Source organism: Miscanthus floridulus, chromosome 6 (assembly GCF_019320115.1).
Source record: "Miscanthus floridulus cultivar M001 chromosome 6, ASM1932011v1, whole genome shotgun sequence".
NCBI classification, from domain to species: Eukaryota; Viridiplantae; Streptophyta; class Magnoliopsida; order Poales; family Poaceae; genus Miscanthus; species Miscanthus floridulus.
The window spans coordinates 143,252,048-143,272,811 of NC_089585.1; the positions used below are offsets into that span (position 1 = coordinate 143,252,048).

General features: G+C 44.7%; 1 protein-coding gene and 1 pseudogene across 1 annotated transcript; one reads left to right on the forward strand and one right to left on the reverse strand.

Annotated features, from left to right (window-relative positions):
• Positions 1–525: 525 nt before the first annotated feature.
• LOC136457215 (F-box protein At3g54460-like) lies at positions 526–7,821 on the forward strand (annotated as a pseudogene).
• Positions 7,822–8,299: 478 nt separating this feature from the next.
• LOC136457216 (PH, RCC1 and FYVE domains-containing protein 1-like) lies at positions 8,300–16,454 on the reverse strand. Its single transcript, XM_066457271.1, has 9 exons — positions 16,067–16,454; positions 14,154–14,240; positions 13,967–14,056; positions 13,473–13,553; positions 13,147–13,341; positions 10,637–12,760; positions 10,062–10,208; positions 8,946–9,301; positions 8,300–8,809 (listed from the first exon to the last, which is right to left on the reverse strand). Exons 1-9 carry the CDS (start codon positions 16,130–16,132, stop codon positions 8,677–8,679), a joined length of 3,279 nt encoding a protein of 1,092 aa, XP_066313368.1. The 5' UTR covers positions 16,133–16,454; the 3' UTR covers positions 8,300–8,676.
• Positions 16,455–20,764: the final 4,310 nt, after the last annotated feature.

A 20,764-nucleotide genomic window follows, 5' to 3' on the forward strand; every position in this document is an offset into this window, starting at 1 on the left:
CCGATATTTGACACTCGACAAAGATTTGAGCACTGGGCAAAGTCCCGGTTTCCTATAGTGCTAATATATGGCGTCAAGAACACTCTTAACATTATTTGTTAGCGAGTAGAGTCCTTGCAAAAAACAAATGTGTCAGTGACTAATGGGAGTATATGGACATTGTGTACTGCATTTCTTATCCAATTAACTCATCCGTGATCGATGATCAATCCGGTAATTTTGCCCTTGATGACACCGTGTGAAATTTGAGACGTGCCAACTGCAGACGTCCGTGGGATTAAAAAAAAACTGCAAACGTCCGTGGAATGGAACTCGTTCCGTACCCGTGTGCCGTAATCCGTCGTGCGTGGCCCACGTAATTCGAAAACGGCCCACAGTAGCTGCCGGCCCAAAATAAAAAAAAGGATTCGATTCGATCGAAGCCCAAAGTTCCGATCCCCACCCAGGTCAGATCCGATCCGTTAACCGCGGACTACAGCCGACCCCACACATCCCGCCCGTTACGCTTGAGGCTTGAGGCTTGACCCCGCCCGTTCCCTTCCTCCTCGTCGCCGCCTCGCCTCCCCTCCCCTCCCTTCTTCTCCTCGTCGTAATCTCCGCTCCAGTCCCCACCGCCCGGAAGCCGAGCCCGCCACCGCATTCCAGCGGGCTTCGAGGCCACGGCCAGCACCCACCTCGCTCCATGGTGGTGCAAGATACCTAACCCTACCTTATCCTCACCTCACAATGACCGCGGCGGCGGAGCGCCGAAAGCTCAGCGGCTACCTACGCGCCGTGGTGTCCGTCCCCAGCGGGGACGTCGCGGCGGCGGCGTCGATCCCGCCGCTGTCCCCGTGCACTCTCTCCGCGTGCGGGGCCGTGGCCCTAGCGCCGCTCCCCGACGACGTGGGGACCCAGCCGCGGCGGCCCAGGTGGCGCGCGCCCGGCGTCGTGCGCCTGCTCAGGACGCTCGTGGCGAACCGCTGCGTGGAGGTGGAGGGCACGCTGCTGCGGGTCGTGACCAGGAGGGCCGGGGAAGGGAAAGGGGACGGCGCCGAGGTGGAGGCCAGGGCCGTCCTGCTGATCGACGTCTACTTGCCCGTCGCCGCGTGGTCCGGGTGGCAGTTCCCGCGCTCGCGCTCCGCTGCCGCCGCCGTCTTCAAGCATGTTAGGTGCGTCTCCTCCGTCTGTGTCTATCTGTGGGCGGGGCGTCATGTGCCCTGCATTGTGCACCCAAATTTATCAAGGTTACATGTCTCTTAAATTTAATTCTGGGTCCTTCTCGATTGTATTATATATGTTCCTTTCTGGGACTTTCTGTATAACGTAATTACTACTAGCCAAGTGCCTGTCGGTGGCAAAGGATTTACTGATCTAGAGTTGTGGGCATGTGTTTTCAAAGCTTTTCAAAACAACTAACAGTTGAAATCTGGAGAGCTGGTCCTAGGAAATCTGAATAAATAAAATTGCACCATTAAATGCTCACCTCTGAGGCTCTGAATATGAACAAAACATGATAAAAGCATGAGCTTATACATGACGTGACAATTGAATACTACTAACTAGTGGTTGGCGTTCCTAGAATACAGGCATCTTCCTCACTAGATGACATGGTGACGATCCTGCATGTCCCTGTCCTCAGCGAAGGCAACAGCAGAAGTTAGGGATGCAAGGGCCATCGGCTGGTAAGAGTGGGGGACGTTAGCAATTGAGATGAGGCCAGGAGGGCATGGGTTCTCAATGGATTAGGCCAGCTAGTATGTAGGACTTATTGTTTATTGTGTGTATAATCAGATATTCAGATGGAATATTCAGAGGGGAAAAACTTCAAATCATAATGTATCTGTCCTTTCAACCGTTTCAAGCATTCCCGATATGCGTGAAACCTTGCAAAGGAAGGCTTTTGATATAATACGCTGTTTCAGGAACGATGCTGGTTATTATTATTCTTTTTCCTATTTGGAGTTTGGACTGCTATGGTCACTTTCTGGTCTTTTCCAACAACAAAAACAACAAAGCTTTTTAGTCCCAAGCAAGTTGGGGTAGGCTGAGCTGAAACCCAACACGAGCCATCACAGGTCAGGAAAAGAAAAGATAAGCAGTTTCTGGGGCATATGCCTGGGCAAAAATATTCTGGGACATTGGTTATGCTACACGTGTACGTGGCGGTGACCTCGTATCTGGTTATCCCGTATCGGACACGTTTCGCTGGATATGTATCCGCCGATTATTGGTGGGGAAATAAATATGAGATAATTCCATACGTGACCATACTTATCCACGCATCCAAGGAAATTCACTATCATGGAGGGAAGGAGGGGAGAGAGGAAGAGCAGGAGGAGAACGCAAGGCCTCACCTACCCTTGCTCCCATCCCCGTCAGCTCTGGCACCTGTGGCATCACAGCTTTCTTCACCGTTCAACTGTATAGCTTGATCTAGAAGGGGGCAGCACCGGAACTCGATCCACATACAAGTAGACCTCTATATGGAAGGGGTGGCACCGGTGCCCAATTCGCTGCTCCGTCTCAGTGGAGTTGGGAAGGAGGAGGAGGCATCTAGTGAGGACGGTAGATTAGGGGTTGAGGAGAGAGGGGAGGGGGTTGCTTTATGGGCTATTGAGTTGATTGGGCTCTACTGAATTAGTGGGCTGGCTGCTAGTAGTATTGTGGCCTATTAGTGCTCGTACTTTCCTCGTATTCCCTATTGTGGATATACTCTCTTTTACATATGTCTGTGCCATACATTATTTATTTTCAATGATATATTAAAATGTATCAGCATATTAGAGTTTTTTTTTGGAACATTGGTGTATCTGTATCCATCCAATACTGATACACATATCCGTGCTACTACCTCCATTCTCATATATGTATGAAGCTGGTTAGTTCAATTTCCAAATTTCAACTAACCGGCATCAAACCAAAAAAAAGGGAGGGAGTACATGGGATATTAGTAAGTTATTCCCAAGCATTATAATTTTTTTAATGGTATTTCCTGTCCCCTGATTCTTGAGATCTTGTAAATGGCTATTAGTTGCTTCCCTTCTGACTATGTGATGAGACCTTGTAAATTGTAATAGGTTCCACATGTTGTGGTGTTTCCACTACCTGATTTGTTAATGCCAGTACCTCTGCCACAAATAGATATGGCTATTTTTTTCCATATGAAGTCCCTATTCAAATTTTCCATCCGGCCATGCATATTATGTGAATTTGAGCAAAACTGCAATTATAGAGTTTGTTAATTTTTTAATTCGTTATTTCCAAAAATGTAGTTTCAGAGACCTAAGATATGTCAATCCTGAGAGTTGGGCAATGCGACAACTATTCATTATGTCAGTAATATTTCCTGTGTTGTTGTCAACCTTCCTCTGAGTTTAACCCCCTTTTTTTGACTGGCAGTTGCAACTGGGATGCTAGGAAACCTTTGCTTGATTTTGACTGGACTTCTCATGACAATACACACTGTGACGACCGATCCATTTGGAGCTGCACCGATTGTCACGTGCTTGGTTGCGAGGACCATAAGATAGCATCAATATCAAATAAAGAGAAGTCATTTGACCTGCATGAAATCTTCAAGACGCTCCCTGGTGTTAGGATGGAGAAGAACATGCAGGTAGCAAGAATAATACCAGATGCAGGAGCACTGGAACTGGGTATTTGGTCTGTCCCTGATGATGTATTGCATAAAGTACTAATTCTACTTAAACCCAGAGATTTGATAAGAGTGGCAGCAACCTGTCATCATCTTAGGACTCTTGCTGCCTCTGTTATGCCTTGCATGAAGCTTAAGCTCTTCCCCCATCAAGAGGCTGCTGTCGAATGGATGTTGAAGAGAGAGCAGAACGTGCATGTCCTAGCACATCCTTTGTACAAGGAATTCTGCACTGAGGATGGTTTCCCATTCTACATAAATGTTATCTCTGCTGAAATATCTACCGGTGATGCTCCAACCATAAATGATTTCTGTGGAGGTATGTTTTGTGATGAACCTGGGTTAGGGAAGACAGTAACCACACTCTCTCTGATTCTGAAAACCCAAGGAACAATGGCGTACCCTCCACAAGGGGTGGATGTGAGTTGGTGCATGCATAAGCCAGATAAAAAATGTGGTTACTATGAATTAAGTGCCAGCTGCCCTTCTAATAGAAACAGCTCTTCGTCTGTGTCAAAAAAGCTTTTGGGGGAGGATGTGATAACAGATTATCAAAGTCCAGATGATTCTGTCTGCAGTACCAGATCCTTCAAGAAAGAGAGGTAGGTTACTGAGCCCTGATCCAACTAAGGTAATGTTGCATGCTGCGATCGATAATTCCCCATCATCATCACACAGCAAAGTGCATTCAATGCCAGCTACGCATACACTGAAGTTCACTAAAAACTCGAGACAAGTTAGGAAAGACCTCATGGATGCATACAGCGACGTTTCAGTTGGCAATAAAAGGAAGATTGGCACCAGCTCTGAGCTAAGTGAGACCTGGGTTCAGTGTGATGCTTGCAGAAAGTGGCGAAGGTTATCCGATGGAACAAGTCTTGATTCTACCACAGTGTGGTTTTGCACTTTGAACACTGATCCTACACGACAGAAATGCACTGCCCCGGAGGAATCCTGGGATTTTAAGAGAAAGATAACCTATTTGCCAGGATTTTACAAGAAAAATTCTTTGCCTGGAAATGAAGAAAACGTGACATTTTTCACAAACATATTGAAAGATAATGTTACTATGATCAATTCAGAAACCAAGAAGGCTTTGTTATGGTTAGCAAAACTTTCTCCCACAAAACTTCTTGAGATGGAATTTGTTGGTTTGACTCGACCAGTTCTAGATACACGTGCAACTACTGGCAAGGGTGCTCGTCCATATTACAAGATATTCCAAGCATTTGGCCTTGTGAGAAAGATTGAGAAAGGTGTGACTCGCTGGTACTATCCCTCTATGCTTGATGATTTATCTTTTGATTCGGCGGCACTTGGAGCTGCTCTTGAAAAACCTCTGGATTCAACTAGATTTTATTTATCTACAGCCACATTGATAGTGGTGCCTGCTAACTTAATTGATCACTGGACGACACAGATACAACGTCATGTGTCATTGGATACCCTTAATGTTTTTGTGTGGGGAGACCACAAGAAGCCATCTGCTCACAACCTTGCTTGGGGCTATGACATTGTCATAACCACATTCAGCAGACTAAGTGCAGAATGGGGTCCAAAGAAGAGAAGCCCACTAAAGCAGATCCATTGGTTCAGGGTTATACTGGATGAAGGGCACACACTAGGTTCCAGCCTTGCCCTGACAAACAAGTTACAGATGGCTGTCTCTTTGGTTGCATCAAATAGGTGGATATTAACTGGTACACCTACACCAAATACACCAACTAGTCAGGTTGCTCATCTTCACCCCATGCTTAAGTTTCTTCATGATGAAACTTATGGTGAGAACTACCAGTCATGGGACTCTGGGATCCATAGGCCTTTTGAGGCACAAATGGAAGAGGGACGTGTTCGTCTTGTGCAGCTGCTTCAGAGGACTATGATTAGTGCAAGAAAAGCAGACCTGAAAAATATTCCTCCTTGCATAAAGAAGATAACCTACCTAGACTTCAATGAGGGGCATGCAAAAAGTTACAATGAACTGGTAGTTACTATACGCCGAAATATACTGATGGCTGATTGGAATGACCCTTCTCATGTAGAATCCCTTCTTAACCCCAAGCAGTGGAAATTCCGTGCTACTACTTTGAAGAATGTCCGTTTATCTTGCTGTGTTGCCGGGCACATCAAAGTAGCCGAGGCAGGTCAGGATATACAGGAAACAATGGATGAATTGGTGCAGCATGGCCTTGATCCTTCTTCAGATGAATATCAGTTGATAAGATATTCTCTTTTAAACGGTGCCAGTTGTGTCAGGTACAGGAGCTTTTGTAATAAGATCATATATGTATCAATCACAGTATTTCCATTATTCAAATATTCATATTGCTTTCAGGTGTAGAGTTTGGTGTCGCTTGCCTGTTATCACACCCTGTCGACATCTTTTGTGCCTTGACTGTGTAGCTCTTGATAGTGAAAAATGCACATTACCTGGTTGTGGTAATCATTATGAGATGCAGTCTCCTGAGACTCGTGCAAGGCCAGAAAATCCAAACCCAAAGTGGCCAGTGCCTAAGGATCTAATCGAGTTGCAGCCTTCATATAAGCAGGTCCGTGCTTGTGCTATATTGTCCATTTTTATCCACTTTGCGTGCTCTTGAAAATAAGTTTCTGTAATTTTGTAATTTTTAGGATGATTGGGATCCCGATTGGCAATCAACATCTAGCAGTAAAGTTGCTTATTTGATTGAGAAGCTAAGAAGTCTGCGAGAAACTGGGAATAACATAACCAATAGTGTTGGTCATGCTAATACACCATCTTATCAACCACAGGCAATGTTTGACAAAGTCATAATTTTTTCTCAGTTTCTAGAGCATATTCACGTGATTGAACAGCAGGTTAGTTTGAAATGCTTATACTCTTGGTCTTTCTTTATAATTATATGAAATTAGTAGACGATTGATCTGCTTTCTGCACAGCTGACTATTGCTGGAATAATATATGCGGGAATGTATAGTCCGATGCCTCTAGCTAGTAAGGTATCTCAATTGCTGATCTCTAAATTTCTGATCTCTACCACTCTAGTATCTCAATTGCCTCCTAGTTCCCACTACTCCTTCACATGTTACTCCGTCCATTCCAAATTATAAGACGTTTTGGCTTTTCTAGATACGTAGCTTTTGTTATGCACTTAGATATACACTGTCTAAAAGCAATGTTCAAGAAAAGCCAAAATGTCTTATAATTTGGAATGGAGTACAAAACTACCTTCCTAATTGGCAAAAATACAAGTAAACTCTCCTTGGCAAATATCTGAAACATATTTTAAGGTTTATCTCGATGTTGCTGCAATTCTTTGCAGAGAAGTGCACTAATGAAGTTCCAGGAGGACCCAACGTGTATGGCTTTAGTCATGGATGGAACTGCTGCACTGGGGCTTGATTTGAGTTTTGTGACTCATGTTTTTCTCATGGAACCAATATGGGATAGGAGGTAAATATAACTAAAATGCAGCTGCATTAGTTCCATTGTATTTACCAATCATTATGGTTCCATAGGGTAAATATAATGTGAAGTGTGAATTTATTGGCCAATGCTGTGCCCTTGTCATTTTGTCATACTTCTGAAAAGGATATTTGCTATCACTGTCATTATCATGTATCATCTGTAACTGACGCTTGCACTTTCTTTGTTCTGATCAGTATGGAGGAACAGGTTATTAGTCGGGCACATCGAATGGGGGCTACGCGTCCAATACATGTCGAAACTTTGGCTATGCGTGGTACTGTTGAAGAGCAAATGCTTAAGCTTCTGCAGGTTTGTGTGCATGACATGTTCATGACATTTTGATGCCAAATTATTGTCAAATTTTACATGTGGTTGAGTGCTTTATTTGTCTGCAGGATTCTAGCGCCTGCAGAAAAATAGTGAATAAAGGAACAGGCAGCACTGACAATGAAGGAGGCCGGTCTCATCGGAGCCTCCATGATTTTGCTGAAAGCAGCTATCTGTTGCAACTCAGCTTTGTGTAGACAGGATCTAAAGCAGCAGCCCATTTTGGTTGTTGGTAGCACTAACTAAATTCTTGATTTTTCTGTTTCTTCTTTGATCATTCCCTTTGCAATAGTAATAAAAATTGCTTGGAAGTCAGTTGGTTCTCGATTCCAAACAAGTGTTGATCGGGATTCTTTCGTGTAAATAACTCCAATTCCTTTTGTTAAACGATGTGTTCCTAGTTCAAGAAGCCATGTTCCGAGCATTATCTGTGATGAAATCTCTATCAGCTGCGTCATATTAGCCAGAACTTCTGTGTCAGCTGCGAGACTTAGTTTTTAAACCGTGGAAGAACTTCTGTGTCAGCCGAGTCATATTAGCCGGAATTTGGACTCGAATCCTGCTCACAGCCGTGTGGGCTCAAATTCTGCTCACGGCCTTGACTGAACTTATGATCGGTGTATCGCGTATCGCGCATGTTGTTGTTTAGTACTATAACCTTATGAACAATTTAAGTTGAAGCTAATGTCTGGAGTCTGGTTCAGCAGACACCTTGTTTTATACTTTCACACATCTACGGGTCCACCCCCATTTTGCTCTCGTCTGGTTAAGCCAATCAGTTGGGACTTCCTACTTCCAGTGTTAACCCCTCGAGACGTTTGCTTCAGATTTATGCGTACAGAATCTCTGAGCTGCAGGTCTACTACAAACGTCAGAGACATCACCACTTAGCCCAGATTTGCCATTTGCATTTGCAATCATATCGGAAAATTTCCAAGACATTCTAAAATCGATGCTTGCTTATGCATTTACAAGATAGATTAGCCTGCTTCTACTAAGCATTTACATTACCTCTGCTCAAGCACTCTACTTTTCACACAAGGAGAAAAGAGAAGGGGGGTAAGAGTAAAGAATTATGTAAAACTGAAGATAAAAAATCCTTCCTGTTTTCCTGAGAGCGGAAACCACCTCTTCTCAAGGGGCTAGGTAAAATGGTAGCCACGTTAGCAACCCAGCTTGACTGACGAGAGAGCCTTCACGTAGGTAGGGTACATGGCCTCAGCTCCGCTTGTAATCAAGTATGTTTCTCCAGGTCAATCTAGTGTCAGTTAGCCGCAATGTCATTGTCGACACTGGCGGTTGATTTGTCAACCACGCGGACATTGTACTGCTGGTATACCCTCGCCCGGTTCTCCTGCCACCACTGTTCTGCTTGTGTCTCACTGAATCTCTTCCGGCTATATTTTAAGAAAAAAAAGAAGAAATGACAAGTCACGAGCTGAACCACATGAGAATTAAACAGGAACACGATGTAATGTAAGTTGGACACTAGCAATAGAAGTTGCCTGCTGAGCAGGATTCAAATGCATCTACCTGAACCGAACCCGCTTGAGATCTCTGGCGCCTCCAGGCAACGCGGTGAGAGTAATGTAAACACCTGGTTCATCTTGCTCTACCCATTCAGCATCATGGCAAGATTCAGCATCAGGCGGCCTACTTCCATTCTTGCCTACTTCTTGATGGCTCGTCTTATTCCTAACAGAACTTGGTCCATTAGAAGCAAGCAATCCATTATGACCATTTATGATTTGTTCTCCAGAGCTGCTTGGGCTGCCCACACTCTCCGTAGCCATAGACGAAATGTCACTTGGAATGGAAATTCCAGGAAGAGGTGGGAACTTAGTGTTCTTGGCTGCTCCTCCAGGTAATCTCTCTGCCATCCCCTTCAACTGTTACATAAAGAATGGAGTTGGCCATCAGATGATAGCTGTCATAAGTGGCACGAGTTACAAAGCTCTTTTCCCCCTTAAGGGAAAATGGTGTTCTTGCCCCTTACACAGATGTGTAATTAGTGATTTTACCCTCGTTTTTCTAACTTTGTGATTTTGCCCTTAACTGTTCACAAGTCAACGCGAATTTGCCCCTGTTTTTACCGTTGACCAAGAGCAAAATCGCGTTGACTTGTGAACAGTTAAGGGCAAAATCACAAAGTTAGAAAAACGAGGGCAAAATCACAATTTCACATCAAAGTTGGGGCAAGAACACAAGAGCCCATTATTATTAGCCATTAGCCATGGACAACAGGGCCACATTTAAATGTGGAATCTTATAGCCAATAATTGATTTCGAAATTGTTCAAGCCTTCAATTTTCCATTAAAACAAACTGCTTTATTCAAGTTTCGTATCCTGGTTGTAACATACTAACATGGAGCTATTTAATATGGGATATACATCCTAGGGCGTACCCAGTGTAGAGAGCTCCCGCTCTGTGCGGGGTCTGGGGAAGGGTATCAGTGGCAAGCCTTACCCTCGCCTGTGCAATGCGAGGAGACCACGACTCGAACCCGGGACCTTCCGGTCAAAGCGGTAAGACTCTACCGCTTGCACCAGGCCCGCCCTTCGGGATATACATCCTAGCTGAACGGTAAATTACATGTGGGCATAAAAAAGAGACAAAATTGCAAGCCCATACAGTAAGCAGACTTTACCTGTGTAGTGAGTGACTTGATTACTTCCTTTGCTGCCTTGCACTTTGCAGTTTCCTCACCGGCAATGGAAATAGCTTCCTTCAATTGTTTGGTAGTTCTTTCCAGCTCCACTTCTAGGAGTTGAGACTTCCTGGTAAGACTCTCCACCTGTAAGTCAAGAGCTAACTACATGAGCAGCAAGTCCGCTCGTTCTGATGATACTTGGCTTTAAGGAAAAGGGAGGTTCAAATCTTGAAACTCCAAAGGACAATATGTTCTGTCCATATTAGTATCAAGTAGGCAGGTAACAATCTGCTAAAATTTAATGAACTTCCATTCTCCATACTCTGTTACTCTTACAGAACAAAAGGGTATATATGTCTACAGTGCAAGGTTGCAGGAGCGTAAAAATGTGTAACCTATCTTTTAGAATTTAGAATCAAAAGTTCAGTATAACAACACAAAAAGCACTGCTCTCTATCGAGCCCGGTGTCAACTAAAACTCCACTAGATTTAAATTGTCAACTACTGAAAGCAAAATACAAATATCACCATATCAATCAAATAGCATTAAAAATGTGGAGCAAAATGTGTACCTGAGACCTCAAATTCAGAACCTCTTGGCTTAATGCATCATTTGTTGGCTTGCCATCGTTGGGAACAACTCTTGGAGATGTTAGACCACCCAGAGTAGGTGTTGGTGTTGTAGATCGTGGAGGGCTTGCTCTTCTTGAAATAGGTGATGTTGCCCTAGAAACAATTCTAGATCCAGGAACTGATGCTGAGAAAAACTTCTTTGAAGATCCAAATACAGGATTGAAAGATCTTGAAATGTTTAGTCCACTCCAATGTGAACTCCCATTAGGCACAGGGGAAACACGGGTGCTATTAAATTCAAACTTCTTATTTTTCTTGGAATATCTGCTATCTAAATGCTTAAAAGATTCCATTGACGACAACCTTGATAGTTGAGCATTTGACCTTGTTTCCAGATCCTCCTCGATTGTATCACTGAATCCCGGTACAGTAGCAGCCCGCTTCGCTGAAGAATGCATATCTGTCTCAAGACCCTTTGTCAGTTTGCTGTAGCAGGTATCGCAGACACGGTAAGGCTTGTTTGTATTAGGTGCTAATGAAGCCTTCAGAGATTTTTTACTGCTGCAGGAATGACAAAATACTAGAGCACAGTTGTAGCAATTATGACGTTTTCTCCTCAAGTTGAATGGCTGACGGCAACCTGAGCACATTGATTGATCAACTCCAGATACCCATTTGTGAATGCATATTGCTGCAGTGAAATTAATTCCACAAACAACACTTCTGACTTGCTTATCTTTCAGTGCTTCAACCAATGTAGGAGTATTCCTATCATCAGTATCGCCATGACCTAACCGGCCATTTGCACCTTTTCCCCATGTGTATACCTCAGTCCTAGAAGTCAATACAGCCACATGATAAGCACCACATGAAATCTCCTCCACAAAGTTTTTGTGTAGCTTCCCTTCAACACGCACAGGAAGCATACCATCAGCTTGTGCATTCCCAAGTTGACCATAGACAGCACTGCCCATTGTATACACATGCCCAGAAGTTGTTAGGGCTACTGTCAAGCAATGCCCACAAGCAACCTGACAAAAATTGGGCTCCACCAAAGCAGACACACAAGTTGGGACAAGTTTTGGTTCCTTGTCACCATGACCTAAGCGACCTTTATCACCATCACCCCATGTAAATATCTTACCAGAAGAACAATTGCTAGAACTTGAATTCCCAGCCATGACTTCTACAACTGCAGCAGTGTGCCAAACACCACAAGCTGCCCGCACCGTGCGTAGCCCTTTGAGAGATTCAACTTCCCTGGGGACCGAGATACTCTCACGATCTCCATGGCCCAGAACCCCAAATGATCCATCACCAAATGTGAAAAGCTGTCCAGCGGAAGTTACTAGGGCTGTATGCCAAGGTCCACATGAAATTGATGAAACATGTATACCCTCTAATGGTCCATTCACGTGCTTTGGTACCCAGTGACTGACATCATTTCCATGACCCAAAAGCCCAAATTTAAATGTGCCATCCCCCCATGTGTAAAGATCTCCAGATAGTGTAACAGCACAAGTGTGGTATTCGCCACATGCTACAAGCTCAATGTTCATATGAGAAAGAGCATCAATAAGTTTTGGCTGTGACACATCACAATCAACACCATGACCAAGCCGTCCCCCTGATTCCTCACCCCATGAGTATATCTCACCTTGTTTAGTAACAAGTGCAGCATGCCTTCCTCCACAAGATATGTTCTGCACATCAAGTCGCACGGCAAATTCTAATGGTTTTGGTACAAGGCAGTCCATTTTTGCACCTGAGGAGCTTCCAACTCTTGAACCACCACCGCCAAGAATTCCTTCCCCGGTTCCTTCTCCCCATATGAAAACATCGCCTAAAGCATCACCATCATCATAACCAGAACCATGACTAGATGAACTAACGGCACTTGAATAACTGACTCGGAAAGCATCCATTGGGACGCCTCTGGGGTGCCCATTTGTGTTATCCGAGTGTCCAGAAGACATAGAATGGACTGATCCAGCATTAGAATCTGATGGAAAGAAACCCCTGGGAGGAACTGCATACAACATGACATCAGAAAATGCCTTCTCCAATCCATTCTTTGGTGGGCTCCCATATGGAGTACGGAGTCGGTAATTGTCACTGCCATCCTGATATAAGACATCATTTTAAAAAATAAATGGCAATTATCACAAAAGAGGACATATAATGTAATGTGAAGGGAAGGAGAAATCATTAAAAGTAATTAAGAACACTAGCAATTTGACACAAAAAGATCTTTCCTTTCTAGCCTTTTGCACTCTAGTGTCATCAAATTTCTGGCAAGGCTTCCGGCTCTAATTGAACACATCAGTGAAAACAAGTGCTTCCACAATGATTTGAGTGGAGAAATTGATGATTAAACCCGCAACATGAAAACAGGATGGCTTCTAACTATGAAGAGCCATCCCCGCACAATTAAGGGTTGAAAATTGAATGTTTATTCTAGTCTTCTAGACATCTAGGTAGGATTTTAATACAATGGAGACAGTAATACCTTGTGGATGCTGTCATTGCTGCTGAAAGGTGAACTCAAAGGAGAACTCCGTCGTGTGCAAGTCCTCGGACTAGTTGCACCAGAGGAAAGGATATCACTTCTAGATTCAGTTCTCCATTTTCTTTGGTGACAACGTGAAATCAGTGTTTTCAGCCCAGCAAACCATACTTCAGCTTCATCTTTATCTTTGCATATCTGATATTAATGAACAAAACAAATCATGTCACCGTGTGAATACAAAACTAAGAGTAAGAGGGGAGGGGTGTGTTGTAGCAACAGAGGCAACAAAGACAAAACATATAAAATATGAACCAGGGACAACTTACTATATCCAATGACCTATCATGTGAAATTAGAGAAAAAGACTGGCATTCCTTCTCAGGCCGTGGATATCTCTGAAAAATTGCCTGAATTATCCAAAAAAGGGTCTAGTTAGTAAAGTCAGACAACCAAGTTCACCACAAATGGAAAATGGAAATACTTCTAAGAAAACGTATGGTTTTTGTTCATTAACAATGGACACGAATTCTAAACTCCTTAGTATAGGCATCAAAAGTAGCAAGACATATATACATATAGAAGAGTTGCTCTAGTTATTTTTAATTTCACAAAATTATTTATCCATGCTAACGTGAAAAATAAGCACTTTGGAAATGCTATTAAGTTCATCCATATGGGTTGGCAAGCAAACATCACCAGAAAATCAAGACATTTTTAATATGAAGCTTGTTGACCAAAGCAACTTATTATTAGGGAGAAATTGCTAGACAGGATATTCTTCTTGAAAATGAGTCTAGGCCTCCTAAGAACATTAACTTACAGTCCGTTGCCCAGGAATTATCCTGGATACATGGCTCAACCTTAGATGTTTCTCTTCTTTCCCTGAGAACCATATCAGTACAGATTCATCCTGAAGGAGTCAAAAAAGTATAAAATACACCATATAAGCCAAAGGATTGTGAAGGCACAGAAACACTGTTAAGTTGGAGAGTCCAAATAAGGCTCACATTGGATAACCTAAATGGACAAAACTTGGGCTTTCCTCTACGCCCATACTTCAGCAAGTATGCTCCTTTCTTGAGAGCAGTGATGGCCTGCAAAGAAGGATGCTGTCAAGCCTTAAATATCAACTTACCAAGTCATCAATATATGGGGAAAAAAACAAGCAACCAGGAGCATGCAACTTCCATACTTCACATTTTGAAGATATAAAACAGACCTGAGGTAAATCACTGGTTTTATAGTATTAATGAAATAATAATAATAATGGAACATAACACTAGACACGTACAAAGGCAAGTGCCATAAGATGCTAATGGTTCAATATACAATATGAAACAGTTTTTTTTACTACTTTTCCTTTGCTTTTTTACTACTTTTGCTTTGTTACTGATGTCATACAGCTCATTCTTCATATTGACCTTTTTCACTAAGCATCAGACTGATATGTGTGCCCTTCTTTTATGATTTCCTTTATTCACAACAAAGAATAAAACCAAAATAACCCCTATCACACTAGTCAAGTTCTAGTGGTGAGTGCAACTACAGCCACTAATAAGCTTGCTGATTTGATAAGAATATATCAATGATTGTGATATTTTCAGTTAATGCATGACCTTTTCCTGTATTGCCTTTGTTTTACTACTTTGTATTATTAGCATCTTGTCAGATGCACTTGGAAGGAAGCTTATGAAGCATCTCACTATAAAACTGAAACAGGGTTTTGATCAGTGCCCCCAGCAGCTCTTATGTTGCACATTATCTGGTATGACAAATGCGGTCCCTTAATAGCAAAAAACGTGAAATGCATTATTGAGTACGAACAAATGAAAATGCCATTTTATCACTTGTCAGAATAATCAGTTGAAGCATGCTGGTTGTATTCAAGTATCCTAATCCAGCCTTATCTTCAGTCTCTGTCTAATAAGTTTGCCACGAACAGAATGTTGGACATATATTGTACATAAAGAAAAAAACAAATCATTCATCGCTTGATTCCAAAGCCCCCCGCACTGCAACACCCTCCTTGGTGCCAAAAATAGGAGTATAGGACTACAGTAGTAGAATCAGCTTAAACTGTCCATTTGTGTGTATGGTCGGACATGCCTCTCAAAACTCACAGGAGTTGGAATCCACAAAACCACAAAGCCACTAGCAACCATCCCCAAACAATTCTTCACAAATCCACGAAACCCAATGCGACATCCGTCAAATCCCGCTCGACTTCAGTGCCATGTAGCAGCTACAACAGAATGGGCAAGCACAGCACCAAGGCCAACACAGCGAGAGGAAAAGGCACGAGCATGCAAGTGAAAGAACTAAACTATCAACTAATGGTCCTTGCTCCCAGAATGAATCTTATGTTCACCAAAGCATCCACTGATGACTGATCCCCTCAGCTCCAGAAAACAGGGAATGAGAAGCATAATAGTCCTAGCTTGACCTCCAAACACTTGAATCAGTGGTTGGACGCCCAATAAGTCAATGACCTTCCTAGCTACCGGAATTTCAGCAGAGGGAGGGGAACAGCTACCTGGAATATCCAATCTGAGCTTCATTGTAGCACAGAAGAAGAAGAAAACAGCAAACTACAGCATCAACGCCCATGAATTCCGCCGGAATCAGGCACCATTTCACGTCGGCGCACAAAGAGCGCGAGCTGGCCTGAAGTTCCGCGCCACGTGGGCGGAGAGCACGTAGGCGATAGACGATGATCTGTCCATCCATACCACAGTTGCATCCGCAGTAGAACCAGGGACGGGGGGAGGGGAAATCTATCCGCGACACGCAGAAGGAGAGCACGTAAGCGGTAGGCGATAGATGATGATCTACCCATCCACATCTCAGTTGCACCCGCAGTAGAACCAGGGACGGGGGGAGGGGAAATAGATCCACCCAGAGAAGGGTTAGCAGCACGCACCTGCTCGATGTCACGCTCCACGGGCCCCGCCCGGATGCCGCCGAGATCCGACGAGACGTCCGACATGGCAGCGGCCTCCGCATCAGCCCCGGCGCCGGCAACGCCCCATAACGACCAGGCGCGCGCGGACCGCCGGCCTCGCTCCCCGCGCCCTGCTGCCGCGTGCGTGGGAGGCGGCGCGCCGCAATGGGGGGCTCGCTCGCCGGCGCGGGTCCAGGTGGGCAGGGCAGCTTGCGTGCGCGCGGGGCGACGAGCTCGGGGCGCGCCGCGGGGCCGCGGGAGACCGGATCGGAGCGCGGCGGCGGCGGAGGCAAGAGGAGGCGGCGGGGGCGAGGGGTTTGGCAGTGCGGGGAGGTGGGAGGGGCAGGGGAGGGGAGAGAGATGGCGACGCGGAGGAGTCAGGAGAGAGAGGGGGGGAGGAGGCTGTGGAAGGAGGGGAATGGAGCTTTTTACCTTTTTTCTGTGTTTATTTTATAATTATTTATTTTTTCTGTTATTAATGGGGACTGCTTCAGTCCCAGAAGGACGTAAATCTCTTTTTTAATTAAATTGAAATTTGCTCTATCTCTAAATAAATTAACCTCTCAAATTATCCAAAGTTACCTTTTTAAAGTTCATCAGTTTCTATAAAAGAGTATTCATATATATGGCAGAGAAACATAATATGTAAATATATCTAATGTTGTACTATATGTTGAATTATAAGCCATTTTGTCTTGTCAAGATAAATAGTTTTTATTATGCATTTATATACTTTCTCTGTTTCAAATTATAAGACGTTTTGACTTTTCTATATTTATGTTTTTTTTGCTACGTATCTAGATATAAGTTATGTCTTAGATTAGAAATGCCAAAATGTATAATAATTTGAAATAGAGGGAGTACTACGCTGTGTCGAGATACATGGTACAAGTTATGTACCTAGACTACTGGAGTAGAAAAGCCGCAACGACTTATATTTTATATTTTAGAACGAATGGAGTATCTAGGTTACTGATTTGACATCACAAATATTATTTTCCTAATGTGATCAAGCTTTTCAATAAAAACAAGGAAAGCTTTATAAGTTGATTCACTTGGGACGAGAGGAGTAAAAAAAACCCAATATGTATGATATAGCCTGATCTTGGAATGTAATTTTACAATAAATTTATTTGAAGATACATATCTTGATATGATTTTTTTATAAACCTCGTGAATCTTGATTAATGTACTTCTTAAATATCAAGATTTTATATTTTTTTGTGGAAGATAGTATTTTGTTTTGGTCAGTCCCTTAGAGCATTTTAGCTTTTCTAGATACATGATTTTTCCTATATACTCCCTCTGTATAGCTTTTAGATGTCGTTTAGTACATGATTGTGCATACCAAGGAGTGATTAATTAGGGTGAAGTTTTCCCTGTTTACCCTTATTAAATAGGGAAAATTGGTTTCATAGCATCAAAAGAACGTGAGATTCGAAAAATACCATCGAAAGTTCATCGTATCGTAAAATACCATTGAAAGTGAGTATCTGTTTCGCGATCTAGCACTCTGTTACTTTTGCTGTCAACGCCGTCTGCTGGCATCCGTCCGAGGACTCCACTTGGCTAAAACGCCATGGGAGGACGTGGAGAATAACCTGTACGTTGCATCAACCTGGGCAGGCCTCGGAGCTCAAGCCCGGTGCCGAGCACTCTAGCGCCGACGCGCTACGCCACTCGAGCCGCGCTTGCCCCGGTTCGCCGAATGCCGCCGTCGCCGGAGCTGTGCTGCACTTGAGTGGTACAACTAAAGCCAGGCCCACTAGTCGCCATGTGCATGTGTTGTACGGGCACTTTGCTATTCGTTCTGCAAGTAAACCATCGGCACAGCACAGGGAACCAGACCTGCTGGGCTCTGCTCCTACAATGAATTTCCAACGACGATGAAGCATGGGATCCATGGAAGCGACAACACCTCACCACTACACTCCAAGGTGTCTGCCGGCAAATCTGTAACCCTCCCCGACGGTGACCCAACCCACCTCCCAATCACTGGCGTGGCTGGCACCGGCACCGGCAGCGGCAGCGGCCATGCGAGGGGTCGGAACAAGCTGACCCTTTTCCCCCCTCATCTTCCTCATCTTCTTTGAGGCCGCCGGCGGGCCATACGGCGCTGAGCCGGCGGTGCAGGTCGGCGGGCCCCTCCTCGCACTCATCGGATTCTTCGTGTTCCCATTCGTGTGGGCCGTCCCGGAGTCCCTCGTCACCGTCGAGCTATCGACGGCGATGCCTGGCAACGGCAGGTACGTGGTGTGGGTGGACCGCGCGTTCGGCCCGTTCGTGGGGTTCCTGATGGGCACGTGGAAGTATGTCTGCAGTGCCATCGGCACCGCGGCCTTCCCGGCGCTGTGCTCCGACTAACTCACGCGCGTGGCGCCCGCCGTGTCCCGCGGCGGCGCCAGGGTCACGACGATCGTCACGTTCAACATCGCCCTGATGCTGCTCAACTACACGGGGCTGAGCGTTGTCGGCTGGACGGCCGTGGCGCTGGGCCTCACGGCGCTGTCGCCGTTCCTGCTGATGGTCAGCGCCGCACTGCTACCCAAGGTCCGCCCGCGGCGGTGGGGGGCCACCGCCGGAGATAAGGACTGGAAGCTGTTGCTGAACACGCTGTTCTGGAACCTGAACGGCTGTTGGACAGTGTGAGCACGATGGCCGGCGAGGTCCACGTCTAGCAACCGTGCCGACGCTGTTACCTCAATACATGACGGAATGCTATTTTAGTAACAGTTCTATCTTTCGCTGGTATTTTACATAATGGAGTTTTTTCGGTGGTATTTTTCGATTTTCGCGATCTTTCAATGCTATAGAACCAATTTTCCCTATTAAATAGGGTTGCGGGTGTATGTGGACACGAAAAGAATTCGCCTCAATTGGTTGTTGCAGCCTCTCTCGAGGCAGCCGAGACTAGAGGTCTCAATTTTGAGTCCTCGTGAGCGCTTTTTTTTTTGCTGCGTTCCCAATTAACGGGCGGCGTGGCGTGCGAAGCAGCAGGGGCATTGCAGTCAAAAACAAACGCATGCAAGCCAGCAACGACTTCCTTTGCCCAACTAACGGATTTGCGCAAGACGACATCTAAAAGCTATACGGAGGGAGAGTACCTAGACATAGAGCCCATTTGGCCGGGCTCCGAGCGGCTCCGGCTCCTCTAACTCCTTCCCTGTTCATCTCCTGTAGCGACACTGTTTACCGAAGTCGTTTTTTTCTCTCATCCTTTCCTCTCTCACTGACAGCGCCAAAGCCAGAGAAGCTCGTTTTTTTTCTCCTCCGGCTCCAGCTCCTGCGCGCTACAGTGCGTTACAGTGTGGGAGCCAGAGCCAGCGGGAGCCTGGCCAAACACGCCCATAATATATATTTAGATGCATAAGAAAAGCTACGTACCTAAAAGAGACAGAATAACTTACACGTTGAAATATGAAATGGAAGGAGTAGTTTACATAACTCACTCTCCATCTTAGTATTTTTTTAGGCATGAAAAAGATTGACTCGTCGCATCCTTGTTGTGAGACCAATTTTTTTTTATATGATTAGAAGCGACATTTTGGAAATGGTGGAAGAAACCTAACAACTTTGTTTACTTGGAAGATTTATTGATTTATTTATTTTTAAACTACTGGAGATGTTCTTTTTTATATCATGAGTCATGACGATGCTGACATCCACGGACCACGGCCTGGCTTTCCGCGCTGCGATGCGGTGTGGATTGGGAATGGGAATTGGGAACGGGAGAAAGCTCTCTGCGTGGCTCCGTGACTCCTCTGATCCCTCTCCCCTCGGGCCTCGGCCGTCGTCGGTGGGGTCGTACCTATCTATGTTCTTTCTAGACGTTAGCGATAGAGATTTTGTTGAAAAACTATCCTTCAACCGTTCTTCTAAATGATCATCTAAATATAGTTATTTTTTATTTTGGATTTTTTTGCTAGCTAAAAATAGAAGACGAGAATGGCTCTCTAGAGTGCGCATGAGATATAGAAAAACTGTTGGAGATTAAAAAGATATAGAAAGCGATTTTTATGCAAATTGCTCTTCAAATGATGATTTAGAGAGTGAGATTTAGAAAGACTCTTGGAGATGTTCTTAAAAATGGCAACGGGATATACCCATCGGATATCGCCGGAACGTTCTTTTCCCGTTACGAAGAATTCGTTCCGTCAACGCTCCCGTTAAGTGTCCTTGCACTAGCACACAACGAACCAAAGCATCCCAACCATTCCATTCGTGTGGTAGCGGTACGCCGCCTCGTACCACTCGCTGCCTGCGCTGCCCTGCCCCGACCGTGCATCCGCGGACCAGTCGTTCGACAGCACGTGCCGCGTGCTCCCTTTCTGTTGGACATGGAGACATGGGGTGGAGTACGTAGAATTCCCCGGTGGGCCGGCTACCGCTGACACCCACTTCTTCTCAGCTACTCCTCCTACATACACAGCAGTCCTACTGATGCAGTGCAAGTGTCGTATTCGGGTAGTAATAAGTGTTATTATAACAACCGCATTTGATCAATAAAGCTTGCCCAAGGGCTTTTATCAAAAAAACATCGTTATCGGGCTCGCAACTGAACTCGCCAAACTTGGCGACCGCCTCGTCGTGGAGTGGAGGGACCATATAAATACTAAACACCAGCATAGACCCTTGTCGTGATCTATATTAAAAAAAAACTAATTAACGTGCAGATAC

Excerpts from the sequence above, each read along its gene's own strand:
- LOC136457216 (XM_066457271.1), bottom strand. The coding sequence starts at position 16,132 with ATGTCGGACGTCTCGTCGGATCTCGGCGGCATCCGGGCGGGGCCCGTG. Across the intron at positions 13,554-13,966 it reads TAATTCCTGGGCAACGGACT|GCAATTTTTCAGAGATATCC; the intron begins GTAAGTTAATGT and ends TGGATAATTCAG. Across the intron at positions 8,810-8,945 it reads CTCAAGCGGGTTCGGTTCAG|CCGGAAGAGATTCAGTGAGA; the intron begins GTAGATGCATTT and ends CTTAAAATATAG.